The sequence below is a fragment of the Megalops cyprinoides genome, chromosome 1, assembly GCF_013368585.1.
Source record: "Megalops cyprinoides isolate fMegCyp1 chromosome 1, fMegCyp1.pri, whole genome shotgun sequence".
NCBI lineage: Eukaryota > Metazoa > Chordata > Actinopteri > Elopiformes > Megalopidae > Megalops > Megalops cyprinoides.
Genome location: NC_050583.1, coordinates 43,416,658 through 43,437,534, shown reverse-complemented (window position 1 = coordinate 43,437,534; position 20,877 = coordinate 43,416,658). Strand labels below are relative to the sequence as shown.

The following is a 20,877-nucleotide window of genomic DNA, read 5'->3' as shown; positions in this document are numbered from 1 at the left end:
TAAAATAAAAAATGCTAGGATAATGAAAAACAATTTGCAGCCATATCAACAAGGCATATGACAGACACACAATATATTTTTTTTCTGAAAAGTGCAATGCCCCACATTTAGCTGACACTTTGACCAATAAATCATTTGCTTAATAAATTTGTATATTTAAATTGGTAATTTAATTTAAATAATCATTTACAGATTAACCAAAATGATATCTTGATGTAGCCTACACTCAATTTACTTACACTACCAACAAGCAATAACTATCGTTTATATTGTTACAACATATTTGACAAAAGGAATACGTCAGGGCAGCGCTTTTCTTCATTTTAATGAGTGGTACGGACAAGTTCTTACATTTTTATCAACAACGAGGCCAGATAGAACCGCTCAAGGCAAAATGCCTGGTACTTGCTCGAGAACGTATAGGAGGCAACAGCAAACGCCGTCCCTTTAATATAGATATCAACCAATGTATTCCGCCAGATGCGACGTGCCCAAGTGCCAGAGATTTATTTTATTATTTTAAGAAGCTCTGACATGAGGTTTTAATATCAATGACTAGTGTATGTATTTTAATAGATCCAACAGATCCTTGCTACTCCGATAATACAGATAGCGATGCTCTAACCCTGTCACACGGGAGCCGTATTATTACACTTTTCTTGCACGAGATGAAGTGACAGAAAAATGTATTGGATCTTGTCCTTTTCATTTAATGCCCTCTTCATTTTTTCTCCTTGCGTATCCATCTTTTTCGGGGCCAGTTTTTTTTTTTCTTTCTTGTGTGAGTACAGTTTAACGTGTAGAGTCCACTGCGGGTCTGGCCCAAGGTTACCCGGTAGGTTAGAGACTGCAGTGTAATTGCTCAGGACATGGTTACGCGCAGAGATTACAGTTCAGCTTTCAGGGTTTTTTTTTTTTTTTCTTATTACACAAGTGGTCTGAAAAACTGAATTCGCAGCCAAGTATCTAAAGCCTACTATGGCTTAGGCTTGCTTGTAGAAGCAAGTGTGTGTTCATGTGTTATATTAATATATAGGCCTTCAAAACGGTTCATGTAATGATCACGGTAGCTAGCAGTAGATATATTTGTCCTCACGTTAGTTAATGAAGATGAATTTTCAACATCATTAAGGCATTTCCTAAATCAATGGACAATACTGTATAATTGACCCATTTGAAACAATTGTTACACAATTCTCATTTCAACACAGAAAGTATTTCTCTCTTCATTTATATCCTGGGTAGCCGAGCAGGTGTATTTGGTACGACTAAGTGAATATACGTACTGCTGCCGTCGGCGTCGGTGTCATTTTAAAATTCTCCGCTACATCGTAAGACTTTAAATTTTTTGCCAGTGTATGAGCCCTTTGACTCAAGGCATAAAAGGTGATACGAGGACACGGAGAAAGGACGTAAACTAGATATTCCTCTTGGTCAATGCTTAAACAGCACTGAAATATGTAACGTTATATGTAATGTAGGTTCTCTCTTTTCACGTATGAAATAATGCAATCATGGAAAAATGAGCTGCATAGTGTCCACGAAAATTGTTTGTCGACAAATTATTTTCGACAAAAACTTTTATTGCAAAAGTATGATGATTTGCTATGAGTCGTCATATATAATATGATATTGTAATGGGAGTGATTTAGATACTTTCATTTTTTTGTTTTGTTTGCAGAAAAAAGATATTTCCTAATTTTGATACAAACTCATGTTACCTTTTTCAGAGACACTGGCACATGCACTAAGGATATTGTAGACAACGTGGCTCTCAGGGAAATTCCTTTTATTACCTGTAAATGTTTTTGATTGGACAGAGCTTCACTGAATTTTGTTCCATGGTTTATTGAAAGCATATACAAATTAAATGCACAGCATTAGGTACATGTGTTGTGTGCATTAATAGATCTACATATGTGAGTATGTGTGTGTCTGTGTATATAGGTGTGTGTGAGAGTGTGTATATATGTGTTTTACAGAATGTATATATGTGTGTATATGTATGTGTTTAAAAGAGAGTAAGTGTATGGGTGAATGAGAGTGATTATGGGCATGTGTTTGTGTGTGTGCATGTGTGTGTGCATGAATGTATTTTCTAGAGTGTGTGTTGTCAGAGAACCTACTTCCTGTGCTACAGGGCAGTACTTCACATCTGGAGCATTCTCCCAGCCTTGCTGTAGCCCATTCTGGATGACACTGCAGCCTTATGAACTGAGGGAGACCGAGGGCAGCAGGCCTCACTTTGTCTGCCGCTGGGATGTCCTCTCACTCTGGCAGGCCATGCTCTCTCTGACCACGGGACTAACAACACATCCTCGTCTCGACTAGTAACAACAACAACACTCCTCCATTTTCCTGCAGCGGAAATAAACACTGGGCCTGAAAAGATGTGACATAAAATCTTTTGGTTGAGGCATTATCTTGTGGCAACACTGTTTAGATCACAGTTGTGGATTTATCTCTCTGCTGTGATAAGGCCTCAAGGGCTTTTTGCTGTTCCTCCTACTGACACCGAGAGGCGACTGCCAGTTGAGATGACACTAAATAGTGCAATCATAAATAAATGCATTCATGGAGCAATTTAATGTAAGGGGATGGAACAGGGACTGTCCAAAAACTGCATGCTGAGCTCTGAAATTATAGCTGCAAAACAAGTTCTGCTGTGGGATATTTACTAATCAGTGGACACCATCTAAGTTGCCCCCCCACCCCCATCCCCAAATACAGAGGCTTTGTGAGAGCTTGGATAGCAAAGAGTTAAAGCCAATCGGCAACCATCAGTTAATCAAGGCTAAAGAGGAGTAATGGAGTCCAGGCAGCAAGCCGTTGTGTTTGGTGCCGATTAAGCGGCAATTTGCATAGTACCTTTATTCATTCTCATTGCCACGGAGACAGTTTGTCCTTTTTGGACACAGTCAAGCGTAGCCTCCAGGCGAGTTTGACAAATGAATTTCCGTGGCGCTGTTTTTAGGGTAGAGACGGGGCACAGCACTGACAGTAATTGATAGCCAACGTGGTAAATAGTGCAGAACTTTTTTAATAGAAGTACAAGAGGTATTTAAATATGGCAGTAATGGAGAAATATGACGCAGGGGAGGGAGATGGCAGAGAGAATGGAGAATGCACACGTGGGGCGGGTGCCGGGACACTCGGGGAAGCAAATGAGCCAGGCTTGATTTTGCTGGAGTGGATCCCCTCTACCAAGTCCTCGTGCTGAGTTGGACTTAGGAGAGCAGGGCGTGATTCCCTCCACTGGTTCCCCATGGGCGTGAGTACGGATGGTGGAATAGGGGGATGGGCAGTGGTACATGTCTGTCAGCCGAACTGTGCAAGTTCATGCTCTGTGTCACAAATGGAGAACCCGTTGCTAAGAGTTCTTTTTCTGAAATGCCACTGGCATGAACCCTACCCTGGGTCCCCCGTCCGTCTCTGCGTCGTGGGGAGGTGTCTCCCCCAAGATCAAAGAATGAGAAGAGAAATAAAAACTTGAGCACCAAGGGGCAGGAACTGCTCAATAAGGTCAGAGCGAACTTTAGAATTTAATGAAATGACCCAGATACAAGGCCAACTTCACCTCCCAAACACATACAATACATTGTGCCAGTGATTGTTATGCAAGAGGCAGCATTGAGGAAAAAATGAGTGGCCAACCCATAATGAGCAACGCCTGGGTGAGTTGCTAAAAAAAGGACTAGTGTATTCCTATTGTCTTTTGTTTCATTTGTTGGTTTATTGAAATGCTACCAGAATGTGCAACCAAGACTGGTCTCTCTACCTCCTGAGCAAATATTAAGGGACAATTCAGTATTCCACTACCAAACACGATATGATCCCAATGTGAATTCCCTCCTCAGAAACATCCTGCTTAACACACCAAGCTGTGCCAGACAGTGGGGTGCAGTGCAGACAGGAGACCTGGAAGGGAGGTGGAGGAGGGACCAGGGGGCACAGAGGCGAGACTAGGTGTGAGAGAGGAGGGGTGTTACCACAGAGGAATGGTAACTGTTAGCATGATGGTGGTGTTAATGGTGCTTGGGCGGGGGGGGGGGGGGGGGGGCTTGGGTCCAGGGTAAGTCGTGTGCCCCCTCAACCCCCCTGGTCGAGATTCTGTCCCCGCGGTGGAGGGAGAGCTGGGGGTTGAGGTGGCCCTGACGTTAATTGATCGCAAACGTTGTAAACAGTTCATAACACCTTATCTGTTTCCTGGTGCAAGTTCTGTCCCCTCGGACGTGGATGGGGGTGATTAATAGCGGCTATCACTCACTGTCCCGGCGTGCTGAAAGGCAGCCCTGCACCCGGCCCTCCTCTGCCGCCCCGATAACAAGCAGCAGGAATAATGAGGGGTGTCATTCCACTTTTCATTCTGATGGAAAGTCGTTACGGGAGTCAAAGCCGGGGCCACGCAGCCATGAATCAAGCCCGCTCTGCTATGAAATTAAAATCAAGCCGGGCAGACCGCCTGCTCTACCTGCATGGCTCCCTTAAAGGGACAAGCTCCCCCCCCCCACCACCACCCCACCCCCAATCTCCCAAATCCTGCACCCCTTTGCCTCCTGCCACATGCCCTTTTCCTTAGCTTATATGTGGCCCAGGATGTGGAAACACCCACTGCCTGGGTGACTTTCTTCAGCATCCGCAATGTTAACTTCAAAGTTACAATCTCTTCCTAATCTGACAGTTGGGATCACTTCCTTTTATCTTTTTCATCACTAGTCAGGTATGAGCTGGGTGTGCCTTTTGTCGGGTGCATTGAATTCAGAGTTTCTCTTATTTTTTCACTGTTGCTTCATTTGTTTTCACTCAGGCAGGATGATCCATGATTCCAGATGGGAGAGCTGGGAGCAGGGACTCAAAGCATCCATCTGCATGGCTGAGGCACGTGACTCCACTTGTCTATATATGGCACACAGAAGCACACTATGCTGTAAATGACTTCCATGTCTCCCCTTACAAAGTCAAGAAGACAACCCCTGGATTCTTCTTTTTCTTGGCTAACATGGTATGCTCAATATCCCCATGTATCAATACTTGTGATCCAGTAGCGGGCATCCATCCCTCTGGACTGAGTGAGGATGAGAATCCAACTTCTATGACAGGGACAACTTTATGGAAGGTTATGTCTTTCACTTTATTCCAGTTCTCAGTGACCCAATGGAGCTACATAAAGGCCATTAATCCTAAGGCTCTGCCCAACTTCTCAATTTAAACTGAAATGCAATAATGGGATAAATGATTGCGTCTCTCAGGAATGTGCTACACAGTGGTAATGGACTACTGTAAACCAATATGTAAACCCCAAGAATTGAGACATTGAATTTTACACAGTGTTAATTACAGTATTACTGCTGAATTAGGAATGCCGAATTGCATCTTTCTGAGAGGAAAGTACACACTGCAGCTTGACAGGAAGCAAGTGAAATTCACGTGTTCCAAGGATATATTCATATGAATGATTGATGCATATGAAGGAATGCTTTAAATGTTGCCACATCAAGGTCAAATATTTAACTTGGCTAGGTAAGCGGTGCAGGGGGTTTGGACTTCTCGGCATGCTCCATGCTGCCCTCCAGTGGTTCCCCTACAGGACAACACACAGACTTCACAATATACAAGGGATGGAGTTTCTCCATCTGGCCACTGGGTACCAGTGTTCTGTTTGGATAGAGAATAAAGTGCTGGGGAGATGGCACAGAAAGGTCTGTGCTCAACACTGGTACTCCATACCAACAAAGAGTGAGCTGCATGTAGACTTCAAGATAGGGCCCATTTCTCTGGGCTGAGTTTTGGAATGGCAGCTCATGTTCTGAGCCTCAGGTTTTCAATGCGATCAACAACTCACACTCACACATAACTCACACCGAAGATGCCACAATTATAAAGTGACTCATTGCACAATGCATCACCCATAAATGCAAAAGGAGTACATATACCAAAGAAACAGGTTATTTCTTTAATCAAGAGAAACCAGGAACAAGCACTCTGCCAGAGCTACATATCACTCACTGTTCTGCTCTCACACACTTTGTTTTTAAATACCATTCATGACACTGACAGTGAGCTAGTTTGAAATGACATTCATGGAACTGACCAGCTATTGTTAAGATAGTAGTTGGATGTTTATTTACACAGGACCCTGTTATTAGACTCACAGCAAACTGCAAGCCTAACAAATGTTAAGTCTAATTCTGACATTTGAATCACTGTCATTTATTTTCATGTTAGAATGTTTATTTCCCATTTCAAGCCCCCAGTGGCATGGTAAAGCACCAGGCCCCAACTGTTGCCTCAAACCAAAGCAGCAGTTGTCCTGAGTCATTCCAATATCATGTAATGTTGTGGAAAGGGGCGGGGGCATCAGCAATAAGCAGCTGTATTAGATATTACACACCTCTGGCAACATATCCACCTTGAAAGGACAGGGAAGGCTTTCTGGCAAGAACGCTTCAAAAACAAAAGTGCAGAAAAAACAGCAGTGATGACTAAGGAGCTGGGGACCAACTGCGGAGGAGTCTTCAACAGCACATTAGGACGCGAAGGGATTTATGGAGATGAGCCGATTTCAGCTGTATGTATTGCCACTAATGTCCTACTGCCGCCTCAGCTCCCTTCCTGCCCCTGGCAGGAATACTGGGGAAGCACGGGTGGCATTGTGCCTATGCAGGGGGAACTGACCACATGACTGCCTGGGGAGAGCCGCACGGCATGGGGGGTTAACGAACACTTGTCATAGCCCCCCCACGGGGTGTAAATGCTTAATGTGGTCAGAAGTGCTCAGGGCATCTTTTGGCAGAACAAACACTGCTGTTGGTCGCAAGCACATTGACGAGTTTCTTCCCAGGCAACAGCATGCTTCAGAGTGCTGCATCTAAGCAGCTGCTGATTATCACACCACGCTGCACCTGTGGCAAACTCATGAGAATGCCAATAAAGGAAAAGATCACAGGAACATGCGCTCATTTTACCTACTCGCTGCGTTTTTGATGCTAGCTCAACTGACAAGGAAACTGTGCTTACTACAGCGCGTGCTTGTTCAAAAATCCTGTTTGTGCCAGTTTCGTTCCCTGTGTCAGCTGTCAGGTTATTGTACATCAAAATGTTTAAAACCTGTGTTTTGGCAGGCTGATCACAAAAGGAGACACAGGGAACGTATATTGCCCAGACCAAATCAGGAGACAAAAACATAACCAGAGTAGTGAAACACAACCAGGTCATCTTCACAGCAAAAAAATAGGGGTAGAGGCTTCTAGCAAGGGAGATATGTGTGGGGCGGAACTCTGCGCAGGGCTAATCAATTGAACACATTTCACAAAACCTTGATATCAAAATTACAATAATTTATTCATGGGAAAGAGATGGCAGCCGGGAGCTGGTGGGGCCGTGGCGCTGGGTGTGAGGGAGTCTCCGGTGCTCAGATGTTGACGCCCATCAGGTTTACAGGCCTGTTGTTGTAGCGCTTGGAGATGTCAGATTCAATCTGCATGGCATGACCACAAGACACAGGGAGATGTGTTATACATTAGTCACTCTCTCACACTCACAGACAGACACAGAAACACAAAGAAAGAGACAGACTGGCAGACGGACGGAAAGAGACCGAGACTGAGAGGCAGAGAATGACTAACAGACACCTGGTGCAGGTCAACAGCTTGCTAGAGGACCTGAAAAGAACCCTTTGGCCGGCAAGGGGCAATTTCTGGATTGGAAAGTGGCAGTGAAATGTGGTCTTGGGCTTCTGTGAGTGATACAGTGGCAGGCTGGCGGGGGGAAGGTGGCACAGGTGCAACCACACACAACTACGCCCTTCTTCTGCCGCAATGCTCAACAGGCAGCTAAATGAGTGGCTTGTTTGAATGACAGCCTGCCCTGCTGAGATGAAAAGCAAGAGCAGTGCAATGAGGGACTCCCAGTACGTCAAATGCAAGCTAACACCACTGCCATTGTCACTGTGAAAGGGCTTTTACCACAGAAGCAGTTAGCTGCCTAACAGCCGAACTTGGCAGTCATCTAGCGTGGCCCATCCCAGCCCGACCACATCAAACCAAGCCGAGCCTCTCCCATTCCAGCCACACCCTGTGTGGCCAAACCTCAGCCATATTCCAAATGGCATACAGAGAGTCCCTTCTCCCTTCACAGCATGCTTCTAGACAAACAACTTAACTGGAGATACAAAGTTACAGGTTGGGGGCTGCGCTTCTGAAGATGGGGTACAACTTGAGATACAGATAACATATGAGCTACTTGTATAAAAGCCCTGTATTGCCACACGTGCTGGTTCATCATTTGGGAATGACAGTGGGATGCAAGTCATGGTCTGCAGACTGTGTGCATTCATGGGGCGAGCAGGACAATGCGTACACTCAAAGGAAAAAATGAGGGACTCTTCTTTAACCACCACTATCACCACCTTTCATATTTTCAGTGAATGACAACAAAATTGGAAAACAAAAATGACGTAAAACTGGACAACACAAAACAAACTAAAATAAAACCGCTAGATGGGAGATTAACAAAATCTTTGGACTGAGACTGAGTGCAGGAGCCGGTGAAAGCAGTGAAAAAGAGAATGGAAACAAAGTCCCTCTTTTACCACAAATCAAGATTTTGTATTGTAAAACAATCAATGGCAGGATTTTTGGTAATGTTGGAAATACAGATTGCTGTGAAAAAGACTGTCTATACCCACATATTACTTGTGTACTCCATATTACTTGGCACCAAAAACATTAGTGTGCACGTATCACCGAGCACCTGAGTGTGTAAATTTGCAAACTTGCCTGAGTTCTGGGATCGTGTGCCATCAAAGACCCTAGCCTGCATGCATCACTCCATACGCAATTGTGAATGTTCGCTTACACGCTTGGGTTTCGGAGGTGTGTTTAATCTGGTGTGCAAATGTGCCATTTTGGAGCACAGCCCCAGCCCAGTGCCCCTGTTTCCAGCTGGACACAGTACCATTCTCTGCAGGTTGTGCGTGCGGACGGCCAGCAGGTCGATGCGAGGCTCCAGCTTGGCCTGCTCCTCCAGGGCTTCCTGCCGGCGCTCCACTAGCGTGGCCTGCTTCAGCACCAGAATGTCAGCCTGCTTCAGCTTCTGCCTCAGGACTTCCGACACCCGCTCCACATACCTGCAGCGGGCACATGCACGCGCGCGCACAAACAAACAAACACACACACACACACACACACACATCTCAGACCTAGCCATACATGTTGGTAGATATGTACGAACAGCATGCATATGTACGAACAGCATGCAATCTTACTATATACAAGCATACTATACATACAAGCTTACTATATCAGAGCAATGTGCGAGGGCAAAAGAGAAGGCTAGGGTAAGATCACTGGGTGATTGAAGTCTGGTGTGAATTACCACCTCGTTAATTGGAATTTCTCATAGTATAAAGTAAACACTTTGCAAACAGGCCCTGGAGCATCCTGGAAACGAGATAACGTGACTTCAAACATCAAGCATTAACAAGCTGATAGACAACAAGGAAGAATTTTATCAGAATAACAAATTAATCTTGCCACCTTAAGATAAGAGGCTATAGGTCTGGGAGTTAGTGTGGTGAGTGAGAGGTTGGAGGATTAGGAGCTAGCGTGATGAGTGGGAAGTCACTGAGGTGCATCCCAGTTAGCTGACCGTGGCGAGGCCTGGATCATGAAGAGGTGCTGCATGCGCATGTTGGTCAGCCGGTCCAGCAGGGAGCGCACTGCTTTCAGCATGCCCTCCACCCGCTCCCGCGTCTGCGCCTGGATGACTGTGGGCGCCAGGTGGAACTGGCTCATGGCCACCACGTCTCCCTCCTCAGCCATCTCGCTCAGCCTCTGGCACAGGAACACCTCCAGCTGCCCAATTGGAGATTATCATTATGTTTAAGTTCTCTCTAAAAAGAAGAGAATTTTAAAACTAAACTAGGGAAACAGGCTGTGTTGAGCAAATCAAACTCAACCATATACAAGGGTCCAATAAGGACTTCCGATTTGTAATACACCACTCAATAAGTCATAAATTATGAATGAATTGTAGTGGGTTATTCTAAAGTAGCAAGACCTCACAGCGGCCTCCCATGTATGAAGATGCAAGGGGAAGGGGGTACCTCCATGAGCTCATCGATGAACTGGCCTCGCGTCTGGGGGTTCTCCAGCAAAGAGAGGGCGTCCTCCCCCCGGGCCACACCCTCCGGGCCTGCAAACGCACAGCTGATGTTACACCAGCTTTACATAGGGGTTCCACAGATGGTAACGATGCCACACTGGCAGGCAGGCAGGCGGGGCATGAAGAGCGGGAGACAGGGATGCAGACCTGGCTTGCAAAATGCAAGACGTGTTAAAGGGTGATGTTTGGTTGTTTCTGAAAACATTACAGGAAGTGAAATCTGACCATTCAGTATAATATGTTTGATGCCATATAGCCCTTAGTGACACACACAAACATGGGCCTAGATAAGAACTTCTGTTTATCAGCAATTATCCGTCATTTACCGAACTTTGTAAGCAGTGGATGGAAGCAAATAAAAGCCATCCATCATTCGGACAGACAAGAAAATGTGCTGTAGATCGCAATATACTGTTACAAACAGTGCTGTCATGCACAGTATAACCCACCAACCTCTAAGTTAAAAATTCTGAGTCTGTCCTACATACAGAAGTCTCCACATTAACTACACTTCCCTCACCCTGACATCACCCCCTTACTGTGCTCCCTGCCCCTTACGTTCCAGTTTGCTGCAAAGCAGTGTGCTCAGGATAGACAGCGAGCCATAATAAAATGCACACAACTACAACCACAGTATATAAATACCATTTTACCACTATATATAATGCACCTACTGTAAAATATGTTGCTAAATGCTTGGGAGTTAAAATATGAGCACTTCTTTTTAAATTAAAAGCAACAACAAGGAAAGTACAGGACATGCAAATTGGAAGAACTGGACTTTGAAACTGCACAAGCATTAAAAATAAAACCCAGATAGCATAATATTAATTTTTGTAATTACTATAAAATTATGCCCAGTATAAAAGGGGAGGAGTAGCTTTTCTTAGATTAAATGTGTTGCCCTTACTTTACAGAACTACATACTTCAACCATATTTACAGATGAACCTGAAGTATAAATTCTTTCACAAAAAGAAGTTGAGGGTAAATTTATAAATTTTAGTCCTAACAGAAAAAAGTCAGAAATCTGTCAGTGGAACCTTGGTTACATATATCATGCCCTCGAACATGGCCTGTGCAATCTCGCATTCCTGTTGGCTAGACAGGGATGAAGGAACACTTTGTGGTATTTAGAGGTAGCTAATGTGAAGCTTCCTCAAGTTCTTACTTGCAACATACCTAGTCTAGTCAAAGACTTACTCAGCTTCGCTTCAATTTTGCAGACACATTTCGTGCCCCAATGTGTCATGGGTTGAAAATATGTATTCAAAGGTAATAGTGAGGTAAAGCACAGATATTCTTTCAGAAAGAACAAGGGCGGCCTTACTTGCTTTTTCTCTACAGTGCATTTCCCTTGTGAAGCCAGCCAGGCCCTGTGTGGCGCCATTGTGTAAACGAAGTGAAAGTGCCTGTCTACAGCCGCAGTGTGGGGTCTTTACACCCAGGCCAGAAAGCAGGTTGGCCTAATTGCTGGAAAGTTCCTGTTGGCAGCACTGCGGATACCAGCATCCCTCCAGCATACAAAGTGTCTGGGCACCGTGCCAGCCCTGGCTCCTTGCCCACTGATGCTCCACTCACTGACAAAGGCATTGGACTGCTCTACAAATGTGGCACTGCCCTCTGCTGGCTCCTGTGAGAACTACGCCCAGTGATTTATTTTCACAAGCCTTGCTAGTTTGAATGAAGATGTCATTTACTAGTGTGTGCTTTGTAACACCATTTTTACTTTTATAACTGATGTTAGGCTAGTTTTGACCTTTGACAACGATCACTGTGATCTGTAATAAAAGCTGATACACACTGAGATCCTGTGTCCATAAAATTAAACTAATCTGCCACAAAAGTTGAAAGCCCAAAAGGGGAAAACAGTCCTAATCATATTCCTTCTAATCAATTTCTTATCAAATGTAGTCATATTCTTAGATCTGTAGATGTCTTACAATCAGTGCCCACGTCCACAACTTCAATCTCCACAGGTGCAGCATCAACCTCTCCCCAGTCAATGCCATCTGAGCTAGCCTCCTGCAGAAAATTGGAAAGAAACAGGAGGATGTGAAACTGCTCACTGATTACTCTGTCCTATGTGAGATTTATCACCTGAATCTTCAAATCAAAGTGAGGAAACATACCACATAAGACCATTACTATCTGCAGGACAAAGTAAGTAGCACCTTAGGTAAAACAGAATTTTACTTCCATGCCATTCACCTCCATTCAAAATCTAAAGAGGCAGCAAGCTGTATTCTGGCCCAGAATCCCCCAGGAAACATGATGGATGCAAGTGGTTGCTTGTACTAAAAACTGTGGCAGAGACTGTGCCTTTGGGTGTATGAGAGACATGAGGAAGCTGCAGGTATGGGATGATACATTTAGGGTAAACAAGACTCTTTCCCCCCTGACCCGACCTGACCCCCACCCCCCCACCCCTCCCACTCCTTCTGTCTCACCTCTGTGCTGGGCTCGAGGCTGATGCCCCAGTCCACACCATCCTCCACCACTATCCCAAAATCCTGCACACCTCCTGCACCCTCCCCGCTGTCCCCCCAGTCGATCTGGAACACATTCACACAAAGATACAGGCGGTTTTTGACTGTGTCAAAGATAGAGAATTACCAGATTTCAAATGATGTGCATTTACTCATGTCAAACACACCTGCCTGCTTGTATTTTCTGTGGCTATTGCTTTCTCTGAGTGTGCTGGATCTTGTAATTGTAGCAAATCTATGGTAAGATATACATACACGCAATACACCTTCCAACAGACCCTAAAACTTTAGCTTGTCTCATAAAGACACTATAGATGAAAAGCCATTTAATGGACCTGATGATCTACTTTAAAAGGTACATAATATATTTTCTTGCACCTTAATAGCACAAAAATGCTGCTCCATAGAGGTATGAGACACACCAATCTTAAACCTGAAATGGGAGCTGCAGCAAGCTGCTCTAGCATGCCACGCAGGCTCACCGTGTCCTCGGTGACGGTGTCTGAGGGTGCCTCCTCCACTATGGGCCTTTCGACGACAGCGGGAGGGCTGCCCACCCGCCACTCATAGACCGTTGTGTTCCCCTTCTGCTGGGCGAAGGTCAGCATGGGTAATACAGGCTCAGACCTGCAAAGATGCACAGTGCGTTGTTTTACTCACCCAGTGTGTCACTGGGCTCACTGACCGTGGCAGATTTCACCAGATGATGCTCAACACACTGTGCCCTTCTTCTCTCCCATAAAAAAGGCAGTGAGTTCCACTTGGACAGAACAGTTATGTAATAACAATCTAAATTCTGACAGAAAATGGATCACTATGGGGCAATGAAACAATGCAGCCCAAATCTGCTTCCCATCTCCCCGAATGATTACAAAGAGCGACTCCGTCCAGAATGTGAGGCATCTTGGGGAATCACAGCTGAACACGAATTCTCCATTGAAGATACTTATAAAGCTTTAGGCATACAGTAAATGGGGGTAGAATAGTGACATCACCGCTCATTTGACTGTCCCAGTCTGGCTGTGGGAGCTGTAGAGTGGTGGAAAGGAGCAACAGATGGGAACGGTCACATTCTCACCAGTCGCAGACGAAGCTGGTGAAGGCACCGTACAGCTGGATGGGCTCCTCCAGGCTGGCTGCCTCCTTCCCCAGTTCCCCCAGCACAGTGGGCATGTCCTTCACCAGCGCCTGCAGCTCCCGTGCCACGTTCTCACCCTGGGAGGGATACAAGCAGGCAGGGCGCGGAGGCACTGAATAATACTGTACAACCAGGCCGCAGTACTGCATGGCATTACACAGAACAGTGTATATGAGAGAGCTAAACCACCGCACAGGGCAATAGAGCACAGCAGAAAGCTATATACCACATCACAGTAAACATCAGGCAAACAACAGGGTTTTACATTCAGGATCTCACAGTACACACCAATACCCTTTTCCCCTTTTTTAACCTTTTGGAAGTGGCAATTGTACACCAAACTCGCCTCTCCACGACTCCCTCTATACTCATGAAACACTGAGGAGCAGTGAATGCAATCCTTTGAAACACTTCCAGTCAACCAACTGACAGTTTAAACACTACTAATCCCAAAATGCAACAAAATGAATCAAGCTGCTGCTAGAGGGTTCTCATATTAACTAATGTTGCTCCTGGCAGAACAAAGCTAAGCCGCTGTGGACTCCTGATTGCTTGTTGGCTAATTACACAGCCCAGCCCCAAACTTTGTGCTGTAGGGATCAGTCTGCCCTTGGAAGAGGTGCCTTAACTGGGTCAATCTGAAGCCGTACCAGTACAACTTTTAAGAGGCTACTGGGTATCTGCACCTAGCATGTCCATAGGAAAGCAGCCCTTAAGGAATAAATTTCACTAGCAATATTTAACCTGAAGTCTAAATTCAACATAACATGGTTCTTTATCACAACTGTGAACAAACTGGCAAACAGCTGCACAGAACTACAGACTCTACAAAACATCTGCTTTCGCACAGCACCCGACTTTCAGCTGTGGGTGTGCTGACCACAGCGTGTCGTCACCTTGATTCCGTACTGCTTGCAGGAGGCGTAGAATCGCTCTCTCATGTCCGCCGCCCTGCTCTGGCACTCCAGCTCCCGTCGACTCAGCTCCTGCTGCAGCTGCTGCGCCTTGGCCACCTGCCTGCGCAGGGCTGGACCCTCATAGCTCACACTGCGCACCAGGATGCTGGCAACCTCCGCTTCATCCGGAGAGAGTGGCATCAACATACAGGTGAGCACACATGTATGAACGCATGCAAACATTCGCACACACATACAGTATATACACACATGCTCAGACACATCACACACATGCTTACATATACACATGCAAAAAAACACACAGACACATGTACACAGACAAACAAATACAAACAGACATACACAAGCAAGCACACACACATTCTCAAAGGCACACAGAAAAACCACATTTCATTTCTCCAGTGGCCCACCAGACACACACATTCCACCTTCTTTTTCACTCTCCTTCCTACAAACTCAGAGTATCCCAGACCGCATCTCTCCACCCTGTGCACACACTTACCAAGGTAGGCATTGTCTTTTTCATACAGGGACACTATTTCTTGCCAGTCCTACAGTCAACAAACAGGAGAGAGTGCAGTGGAAATCAATGCAACTGCAGAGAACAACACTGGATGTGCAGACAAGGACAAAATACTGTTAAAAATACAGTGGCAGCAGTGTGGTGTAGTGGTAATAAGCAGGGCTTGTAACTAATAGGTTTCTGGTTCGATTGTGGGGGCACTGCTGTTGTGTCCTTGGGCAAAGTACTTAACCTACAATTTCCTGAGAAAATGTCCAGCTGTATAAATGGATGAAATTGCTGCCTGAGTAAAACTGTCGCTGTGGATAAGAGTGTAATTTAATGTGATGTCAGCAGACCTTCCTTACCTTCATCCTCTGTGAGGAATACCTGCCGAATATATTCTTTGAGGAGGCCTCTGTGCCCTTCAGGATCTCAACAATCCGCAGACAGTGGAAATAGTGGATGACTGAAATCAGAGAGCAAAGCATAGTGGGTAATCCGCCCGCCATCACTCAGGACCCCTAATGCTGCACCTGAGGGTGGGAGGTGTAAAGCGTATCCATTACCATTTAAAGCCCCCCCCCCCCCCCTCCCCCCCACAACTACCCAAAACATCAATGACACACCAAATGTCAAGGGGATCCATTCACTAATTACACAAATCTACATCTCTTTAAAAAGCATTCCGTTTGCACCTAGTTGACACATACTAACATGCCTTTTGAAAAGTCCTGTGTAGCATTTAATTTTAAAAGTCTGAGAATGTCTGTGAATAGGGTGTTACTAATGAAAAATATTGGGACCGCCTAGATTCATGGCTGTGGAGTGTGCAGGTGTGGGTATACACAAATACAGCACAGTGGTGACAGAGAGTCTCCTCTGCACATTAATGATGCAGGTCTTGGTCGATATTCCAGTAGTACTCACAAGATCCAGATAGCAGCTGCTTGATCTCCTCATTCTCGGGCATGTCCTGGATGGCAGTGTTGATCTTCTCACGAATGGCCGTCACTGCGGTCTGCCACTTCAGGCTACAGTGCCGCCGGTCCACCAGCCAGTCTGACAGTTGCAGAATAATAAAAAGCATTCAATCCGTGTTGCAGAGCACTGCAACATTCCAGATAACCACACTCAAAACTGGTACACCCACCACAGTAGGCGTAATGCCCACAAAGTGATACAGTGAGGCTACAAATGATAGTATCCATAACAATACCAGAGTGGCCTTTGCCCAGGAGTGGACACTGTTAACCTAATCATCCATATAATCATAAGACATAACAAGTAGTCCTTTCAGTAATAACGGAATGTAATACATAATCCTCAACAATGAACTTTTCCTTTAAAATAAACTTTTTTCCCACTCAAATGAACTTTTTGGTGTCAAATAAGAACTTGAAACACGTCCACAATGACATAACTAAGAAAGGTAAACGAAATTATTGAATCAAATCTTAATCCAAATGGATACGGTTAACATATCATGTTCAATTTAAAACACTTACCCAGGAGTTTGCTGGTTTGTATGTCAATGGGAAGATTCTGAACGTTCTGTGGAAATTCATGCCCAGTTTTTTTATTACAAGGGGGCGGATTAAATCAAAACATTACAACACGTGTTAAGAATAATAGAGTAAATAAGTAAATCACCAAAATAGCTGCTTCTAATCTACTTCTAACTCGCTGTCTGCGCTACCCTGCCCAAAAAGTGTTCCCATGCAGTAATCTCAAAGTGCCTAAATCCTGAGACACAAAACCAGCTAATGGTTACAAACTCTGACTCTACTCTTAACAGTAAGTCTATGATGTGACTGCAACATAACTAGCCACTACAAGTCATTATTTTCGAGACTGGATGCAACTTCAAACTAGCTACTACATAAGACAGTTAGCAACTAGACGATCTGCTACTCTACTGACAGATTACAAACGTTAAACTAGAAAGCTAACAAACCAACGTGAACGTGTTTACAGCCCTCTCGTATTAAAGAGAAAGCTGTAACAATTTACCAAGTTAATAGCTAACTATTTGTTGTTTGTGCCGTACCTCCATCCTTCCGTGTCATGCAATTTCTAAAATGTTTGCCTGCAATCAAACCATTTTGCAAATTATTGGTAAAATATAAATTCCATCCGTCTGCCAGCTTCCAGGTGCAACGTTTACGTTCATTGACACGTCAACTCATGGTACACCAATCAAAAAATAAGACATTGTCTTCACAGCCTCTTGGGCAATCATAGTGACCAATGGAGCTATACTATACTGATAGAAGTCACCGATTGGTGTGAAGGACGTCCTTCTGATTTTGTTTGGCCAATCGGTGTTGACAGATGTAGTGTCACGCACAGGCTCTGTATTATTGGTCATCGTCAAGTCGATCGGAGACGCGTCACATCTTCGCAGATACGCTGACCTGAAACAATTATGGGAGCAGTGAAACGAATGCGCCCATTTTGATGTGTTTTCATGTGATGGTTACGTTAGAGTGAGCAAATTTCTGAGGAAAGGAACGCTAATTTTAATAGCAACGTAGAAATACTTCTGCTCTCATGTGCTTCACATGTTATTCTCGGTGATTTATTATATGTCCATATACGTTGCATAACTGTATCAATACGTTCTGCCTTAATAAAACAAATCGATCAGTTGTGCCATTAGGTGGACGTCTATTCCTATTCGAGTCTAATAGAACTGGTCATACCCCCGAAATTTAGTTTCATTCGTTTCAGGAAGGAGACTGGAGGCTTGGCTCATTCTTTGACGTGTTAACTGCTTTTCCCATTTCCATATATTCATCCACGCATTTATTTTTATATCTGTTGATATTAGATTTATTACAATGTGTTTTATTTCTTGGTTGTTTCTGTATATTTATTCTGTATTATTCTGTACTGAAACACTACCACATTAAGAAATAAAAATATTTTTGAAGCGTTTTTAGTGTGTTATTGAAGTTCCAGTCTGTGTCCATGTAGGGGCGATGTTGCACTGCGGAAACTTTTTTTTTGTACGTCGTCACGTTTAGATTTTATAATTTCACTATAGAAGAAAGGCTGAGAGGCAAGGACAAACCAGGGCCAAGTACAGTCTGTTTAACCACATGCAGTTATGCATTAGGATGTGAATACCAGCCAAGTTTGACCTGCAACAATTTCCTTATCTATGCTTAAGTCACTAAATGACTTTGAAGGAAAGTAAATCTGCCTTGGAAAGTTTGGTCTGGGTCTGCACCCAAGTATTCCCTCAGTCACAGAAACTGTAAACAATTGACTACAATTTACAGAGCAGAAACAATGGTTGACTAATGATAACAATGGAGAGGCAAAATAATATTTTAACATACAGAGAAGTGCATGCAATGTTGTTAGTTCTTCTTTTCTAGTCATGGCCTACTGGCCACGGTGGTAAGACAACAGAGTTTCAGAGGACTCTGTATAGAATCAGGTGCCACCTGACATTCTCCCGTTCATTGCATTTCTCATTAACAACTCCCTGATTACTGGTTGTGTCCTCTCTGTCCTCATGCAGGCTTGTGTCATGAAACCAACCCTGGACCTTTCTGCTGACCAAACCTGTCATCCATCCTATATCCCTTCTCCCTTTCCTTTCCAAAACTCTTGAATGTGCTGCTTTAACAAACTGTCACTCTTTCTCATGCAGAATGACCTGCATCACCTTGGTCAATCTGAAACAGCTCTTTGACACAATAAATCTTTGACACCTTTGACATAGTAAATCACCGTGTCGTCTTGTCTTCCTTGGTGGCAAGAGGACTGTTCTGTTCTGTTCTTAGCTGGATTTAATCTTACTTCTCAGGCTGCATCTATGAGGTGTCCCTGGCGAGGTGCTGGATCAACTCCTCAGAGCCTCCATACAGGAGTCCCTCTTGGTTTGGTCCTTGTTGCCCTTCTGTTCTCCTTGAATACCAGATCACTTGGCTCTGTCATTTCTCCTCATGTCTTCTCATGATGCCCAACTGTTCCTTTCTTTTCCCCCATCTGATACCCAGGTTTAGTCATGCACCTTGGATTGCTGAGATGATTTCTCATTGAGTCATTGTGGATGTCTAATCATCACCTGAGACTCAATTTGGAAAAGACCATGTTTCTATATACTCCACCCATGTTGTGTCCATTCAAAGATCTGACCATCATCCCTGAAGAACACTATGGTGTCAGCCTCCTGGACTGTCAAGACCTTTGGAATGATACAACAGGGATCTGACATATGTGAACCAGATAGTGGAAGTCAGTAGGAGCTGCAGATTTTCCCTAAACAACATCAGACGAATTTGCTCTTTCCTTGCCACCAGGTCAACCCAGCTTCTGGTCCAACCCTGGTTCTCTCCCACGTAGATTCTTACAACCCCTGCCTTGTTGCCCCCATTGCATTTGGGATCACACCCCTGCTCTATACTCAGAATGTTGCGGCTAGGCTGGTCCTCAATATCCTTAGATTCTTCCATGTCTCAGCCATTCTAATTTCCCTTCGCTGACAACTCACATCTGCTTCAAAATGCTGGTGTTAGCCTACCATGCAGTGTGAGGAATGGCTCCCTCTTACATTCAGTCAATTGTCTGACCCTACACACCGGCCAGACCACTGCACTTTGCTTCTTCAGGACCCTTGGCTGTCTCCACCTCTTGCAACCTCACATCTTGATCATGTCCACTGTCTTTCAAACCTGATATTAAGTCCTTATATGCAGTTACGTACATTGAAGTGTACTTCAGGGCTATATATAAATGGATATGTGGAGATTTATTTCCAGGCTTGTGTTAGCATTGTATTTTGAATGGTGTAGTCCTTACGCTGTGCATACAGCATTGCATGTTGATCTAGGCATTCACTTGTGATCTCAGCACCATGTTTGGCACTGACACTTGTTCATGTGTGGTTAGTAGCATCATGTTTATGCAACTTTTTATGCCACTTTATTAAATGCATTTTGTAAGTTGCTTCAGATAAGATCACCTGCTAAGTGACAGTAATGTCATGGATCTAATAATGATGTAATGTAATTTAAGATACCTGCAAGGGCAAGTTTCATAGAACAACCCTAGCTGCTTTAAACACAATAGCATTATTTATTTTTTGTAGCTATGCTTTCACACAGTTTCTGGTAGTGCCATAAGGTACTGGGTTGGGCTGTGATTCAGATGAAATACCACATCACAGATCATGAGATAGAGACAGATTTAGTTACGTATTGAACTGTACTCAGAAACATCACCGAGCCTGATCTTTTCTCTTTCCCATGTGCTACAAATGAAATCATGTTGCTTTCCGTGTAGACACATGCATGTGTCAAAACACAATTTCTTATTTGTCTCAGCCCAGGTTAATTTTTTCCCACCTTTTACATTCCCCTACCCCTTGTTTGAACAAATGAAGTGTTGGTTTTACTGCCTTTTTTGTTTGCGGTGTTTGCAGTACACCTTATCTCATGTGTCAGGGCTTGACTGGGGCCCGATGCAGCAGGAATCCTACAGCAGGGACTGGCTGTGTTGTGTTTGCTTTGCTGGTCTCAGTTCCACACTTGGCCCTGGTCTGGAGGGCCAATCCCATTGAGATAATGCTGTGTAAACCTGCCAGTTGGACCTTGAGGCTCTCCTCCACCTCAAACATTAGTGCTGGCTAAGTAATGAAATCCTCCTCAACCTC

The 20,877-nt window shown here is 44.5% G+C and overlaps 1 protein-coding gene across 1 annotated transcript; it reads right to left on the bottom strand.

Annotated features, from left to right (window-relative positions):
- Positions 1 to 5,989: 5,989 nt before the first annotated feature.
- Positions 5,990 to 17,382, bottom strand: cdk5rap3 (CDK5 regulatory subunit associated protein 3). Its single transcript, XM_036550499.1, has 14 exons — positions 17,260 to 17,382; positions 16,718 to 16,763; positions 16,140 to 16,271; positions 15,578 to 15,678; positions 15,210 to 15,258; positions 14,687 to 14,865; positions 13,731 to 13,867; positions 13,135 to 13,279; positions 12,614 to 12,718; positions 12,107 to 12,188; positions 10,106 to 10,194; positions 9,649 to 9,854; positions 8,956 to 9,127; positions 5,990 to 7,477 (listed from the first exon to the last, which is right to left on the bottom strand). Exons 1-14 carry the CDS (start codon positions 17,263 to 17,265, stop codon positions 7,412 to 7,414), a joined length of 1,515 nt encoding a protein of 504 aa, XP_036406392.1. The 5' UTR covers positions 17,266 to 17,382; the 3' UTR covers positions 5,990 to 7,411.
- Positions 17,383 to 20,877: the final 3,495 nt, after the last annotated feature.